At 52.7% G+C, this 5,479-nt stretch overlaps 1 protein-coding gene across 1 annotated transcript in view; it reads left to right on the top strand.

Annotated features, from left to right (window-relative positions):
- The first annotated feature begins 738 nt into the window (after window positions 1–738).
- LAIR1 (leukocyte associated immunoglobulin like receptor 1) overlaps window positions 739–5,479 on the top strand; it is a 17,771-nt gene continuing 13,030 nt past the window's right edge. Inside the window, 4 exon segments of the mRNA XM_042783120.1 lie at window positions 739–837; window positions 840–894; window positions 1,749–1,784; window positions 4,239–4,523. Coding sequence (XP_042639054.1) covers window positions 739–837; window positions 840–894; window positions 1,749–1,784; window positions 4,239–4,523 — 475 coding nt within the window.

The raw sequence follows: 5,479 nt of genomic DNA on the forward strand, positions 1-5,479 counted from the left end.
TTTCAGACAACAGTCAAACATCATCGAATTGTATCCATTAAATGGATACGCTGGGATGTTGTCAATTATTCTTCAATAAAGCTAACTAAAAATCATTAATTTCCAGGGGGGGAGCTCTGGTGGCATAGTGCCTAAGGCACTTGACTGCTAACCAGAAGGCTGGCGGTTCAAACCCACCAGCCACTCCTCGGAAAGAAGGTTGGGCAATCCTACTTCCGTAGTGATACCGCCTCGGAAACCCAAGGAGTGGTCACTTTGAGTCGGGTCCGACTTGACAGCACACAACAACAACAACAACAACACTTAACACCAAGGAGCCCCTGGACGTTGCCGTGGGTTACACTCTGGACGCGCTGAAAGGTTGGAGCTATGACCACCCAGAGGTGGCCCAGGAGAAAGATCTGGTGAGCCACGCTGGAAGGCCAGAACCTTCAAAACCGAGGGAGCAGCTCTAGACCGACTCGAATGCTGTCACCATGAGTTAGATCGATTCAAGGACAGCTGGTTAGATGGTTGGTTTCTATAATCCTACGTTTCAAAGCAGAGGTGCCCCTGCAGCCTGCCCGGATCCTACAGATTGAGAGAAAGCTTAGCGTGTAGGACCTGTGACCTAGAGACAAGATCAGCCTTATTGGAAGCCCTTGGGTAGGAAACACTAAGTCACCCACATCTGCTGCCCCTATCTCTTTCAGGGGAAGAGCAGAAAGAACAGGGGAAACAACTCTTCCCCTTTGTGGGATGTGGTTGATACAGAAACTCCCAGCAGCACCCCAGCTGTGCACCCTGCTCACTGTGCCTGCGGCGGGGCTGTCTGTCCACCGTGGGCTGCAGGTTAGGACACTCTGCTGGGGGGCTGCGCAATGTCCCCTCTGCCCACTGCCCTCCTGGGCCTCGGTGAGTCTGGGAACCATGTGGGAGGGTTAGAGGACGGGGCTGGTGCACTGCAGATTGGAGTCCGTCTCCCTGCTCAGTCCTGACTCCATCCAGGAGACTCTGGGAGCTGGGGGAGGAAAGCCGTCCGCTCCAGGGATCTACACACTCAGCTGTCACCACAGGTTGTTAGGTCTGACCGCGGAAGGTTAGGACTCGGAAGGTGCAGGGAGGTGGGGGGAGTTCAGATTTCACAGGGACTGGACTAATGCATTTGGAAGAGAGGGACTGGGGGTTTGTCTTGAAACTATGTCAGGGCCAGAAGGATTAAAGAGTCAGATTAATGTTGCAAAGTGATGGTTTGGAGACCCCCCTTAGGTCTCTGAGTGGTGCAAATCGTTTCCCTCCACTAGTAGCTGAAAGGTTTGGAGTTGGAAACCACCCAGAGACATCTTGAGATATGTTGTTGTTGTTATGTGCCGCGGAGTCGGATCCGACTCATAGCGACCCCTTCTTGGGTTTCCAAGGCGGTATCACTACGGAAGTAGATTGTCCAACCTTCCTTCTGAGGAGTGGCTGGTGGGTTTGAACCGCCAGCCTTCTGGTTAGCAGTCAAGCGCCTCAGGCACTACGCCACCAGAGCTCCTACTTGAAATACAGGGCTGTTGGTCAGCTTCGGAAAGGTCCTGGCCGTCAGAACCCTGTGGAGAGCAGTTCCACTCTGCACGTGTGGTTCTGCAATGAGTCAGAACCGATCCGACTGCGGTTCACAACGACTCCAAGGGCGAACCCTGGCTTCCCCCGTCAGGCCGTGCCTTGCCAGCTGTCCTGTAAGGAAGCGGGGCCGTGGCCGTTTCTCACTGGGGCTTCTCTTCCAGCGCTCTGCCTGGGACCAGGGGCCCAAGCACAACACGGTGAGTCATGTCTTTCAACTCCCCAGCCCTCTCTCCATCCAAGGGCAGCTGTTGGGTAGGAGGGATGCTGACTCTGGCAGGGACTGGGGAAGCCCTGGAAATGCATCTCAAATGCTTATATGACACACAGAACCTCTGCCCAGTTCTCTGGACCGTTCCAGTCCTGTCTTCTTCATGAGGATTAAAAAAATAAAAATGAAGTGCTATTTAGTCGACGCCAACTCACGATGGAGACCAATGGGTGTCTCAGTACAGCACAGTGGTCTGCGGGGTTTCCAACGGTTGATTTTTCAGAAGTAAACCCCCAGCCTTTCCTCTGAGGTGGCTCTGAGTGGACTCGAACCACTAACCTTTCAGTAAGTGGCCAAGTGCTCAATTTGCACCAACCACAGGCTCCATCTTCCTAGTAGCTCCAGTTAATGCACCAAAGACAGTTCCGACCCAGCACACCCACAGCTGGCCTTGACCTCTCTGCACACAAGCCAGAACCGCCCTGGGCGTCCCCTAGGCAGGGAATGCTACGGCCCCAAAGGGCAGAGTCTGGGGACCCATCCCAGAGCCCGTGTTCACCCTCCTGCCCCGTGTGACACCGCCCCAAAGCATGGGGTCTTACCTCCTCCATTTTCCTCGGGTCTTGTCTCCACACTGTCTCCCTGACCCCCTCCAGGGCACCTCTGCCTCTCGGCTCCACGGCTGCTATTGCCCTTGGCGGCTCTGCCCCCACCGTCCATCCCTGCCTGCTTCCCACTCACTCCCTTGTCCACCCCCAAGGTCATTTTATTTGCAGTGAACTCTTTTCTTTATACTTTCCCATTTATCCATTTATTTTATATTTTTCCTTATTTATTCAAGTCTTTTTTAATTTCACTTCATTTATTCTTAATTTTCCATTTCTTTCCTTTTATTTTAATTTACTCTTCACTTATTTCATATTTAATTTTTCATTCATTTTATTTTTTTCACTTCTTTTTATTTTAAATTTTAAGGCAGAATTTTCTCTTTCCTCGGAGCCCTCCCAGGTTCACCTTCAGGGAGCCTCAGACTCTCACCTGCCCTGAACTTTCTCAGCCGTAACCGGCCCCCTGCCATCAGGCTCTCTTATCTGCAGACTCCTGGGCTGTCTTCCAGTTTTTCACTGAAAGTTTCACTTTCAGCACAGTCCCGCTCCCCCCAGGACTTTCTCCCACGCTGACTTCCCCCAGCCCCCGTCTGCTCAGAGAGTAACTTCTCCTTAGGGCTCAGCTCAGAGATTCTGGGGGACGGAGGAGGCTAGAATTCCCTCTCGTCTGCTCCCTTGACTCCTGGACTCACCCTGGAGGAGAGTGTCACAGTCAGTACCAACTTCGGGCCACCACTGGCACTCCTGTGTCTCAGACTTTCATCTCCAAGAAGGCAGAGATCTAGGGTGAGCTCCTCTTATTTGTGGAGTTAGTGGTACATGAAGAGAATGTGTAGACTGATAAACAGAGAGGAAAGGAATTAAAATGTGGTTAGAAAGAATGAATGAGGGGATGATGACATGAGTAAGTGAATGGATGAGTGGATGAACTAATAACAGATGAGTGAGAGTGAATGAGTGAGTGAATGAATGAGTGAGTGAGTGGATGGAAACTCTGCCAGCCCCGGTTGTGGGCCTGGGCCCACCCTGCCCGTCCCCATCAGCCTTTGCTAACTTTGACACCATCTTCCTGTTTTAGACTTCACCCCCTCCTCTCCCTTAATGTCCTCAGCCAAGTTGAGACAGTCTGGGTCTTTTTCAAGAGGATTACTAATATAGTTTGGTAATAAGTTCCAATGAATGTAGAAAATACACAGGAAAACCTACAGGGGTTTTCTCAACAGACGACTTACGTTACACGCAGGGAGCCCTCTTTTGCTGGGTGTTCACTGGGAAACACACCTATGTCGAGCGTGTTCCCCACGTCCTTCCCTGGGTTCCCACAGCTTTGGAGACCACCCCTCTCCACGCACCTCACACCACCCCGTCAGGGACTAGCCTCAGCCCCGGACTCCTCCTTGCCTCTGTAGAAGTCCCCACCAACGTCCTGCCATCCTCACCCTTGGCCTTCCCCGCTCCTCGCTGTCCCCTGGAGAGTGGCCTTGGGCAGGGACAGAGCTGGGCTCTGCACAGACATGCCTGGGATCTGGGGTGGCTTAGTGACACACACGCCTCCCATGTGGCACTGAGCAAAAGTTGTGACCACGTCTCGGTGTCTTTCTTGTCAGGTGGAGAGAACAGGTCTGCAGTGGCGAGAGTTCATGTGGCCGTGCAATGGGTGTGGGTGGCCTTTTGGGGAAGACGGAAAGGTTTGGAGCTTGCGTTGCGGTGGTGGTTGCACAACTCCGTACATTTCCTCAAGTAACTGCACTGTGCGGCTAAAAACGGGTGGACTCCGTGGAGTGGAGGTTTCGCCACGAGTGTGCATTGAATGAATGTCCGCTCTGTTTCCCCAGGGAACCTGCGCAGACCCTCCATCTCAGCTGAGCCGGGCTCCGTGATCCCCTGGGGGAGCCCCGTGACCTTTGTGTGCCGGGGTCCTCCTGGGAATTATGTGTTCCGGCTGGAGAAGGATGGACAGGCCCCGTGGGCAGATAAAAGGACGTCTCATGAGAACGCCACAGAGGTCAGGTTCCACTTTCCATCAGCCCAAGGCAACACCGCAGGCCGCTACAACTGCATCTACTCGTTAAATAATGTTTATTCTGAGCGCAGTGAGAGCCTGCATCTGGAGGTGGCAGGTGAGGCACCGTGCAGGCCCCTCTCATCTCAGACTTTGTCTCCAGTTTTGTCTCTAGGTTCCTGAGTCCTACCCCCTGGCTCCCTCTCTCCCTCAGCACACACACTCTCTCGGAGACCTGGGTCTCGTGTGGACACCGTGGAAGACCTGGACACCTCACTGCAGCACTGAGAGGGGACAGGGCCGGGCACTGCTTCATGGCTTGGTGTCTTAGGCTAGAGGTTCTCTAGAGAAGCAAAACCGGTCAAACTTATACGTACACACACACACACACGGGAGCTCTGGTAGCGTAGTGCCTAAGGGACTTGACTGCTAACCAGAAGGCTGGAGGTTCAAACCCACCAGCCACTCCTCGGAAGGAAGGTTGGGCAATCTACTTCCGTAGTGATAATGCCTCGGAAACCCAAGGAGGGGTCGCTATGAGTCAGGTCCAACTCAACAACACACAACAACATATATATACACACACACATATGTGTACATATACACATGTTGTCGTTAGGTGCCATCGAGTCAGCTCTGACTCAGAGTGACCCTGTGTACAACAGAACGAAACACTGCTCGGTCCTGGGCCAGCCTCACATCCCTGCTATACTTGAGCCCATCGTCGCAGCCACCGTGTCAATCCATCTCATTGAGGGCCTTTCCCTTTTTGGCTGACCCTCCACTTTACCAAGCATGACATCCTTCTTCAGGGAATGGTTCCTTCTGACCACATGACCAAAGTAGGCGAGACGAAGTCTGGCCATTTATATGTACATATATTGTTCTGCTTATACATATATTGTTGCTTGGTTCTACAGTCGAGGCCAATGGAAGCAGCAGTCAGGACATTAGACGACATATAGCACTGGGTAGGTCAGCTGCGAAGGAACTGTTTCAAGTGCTGAGGAGCAAGGATGTCTCCTTGAGGACTAAGGTGCACCTGACACAAGCCATGATATCTCCAATCGCCTC

Source organism: Orycteropus afer, unplaced genomic scaffold (genome assembly GCF_000298275.1).
Source record: "Orycteropus afer afer isolate SDZICR_OR568_19922 unplaced genomic scaffold, OryAfe1.0 scaffold00689, whole genome shotgun sequence".
In the NCBI taxonomy this organism is placed as follows: domain Eukaryota; kingdom Metazoa; phylum Chordata; class Mammalia; order Tubulidentata; family Orycteropodidae; genus Orycteropus; species Orycteropus afer.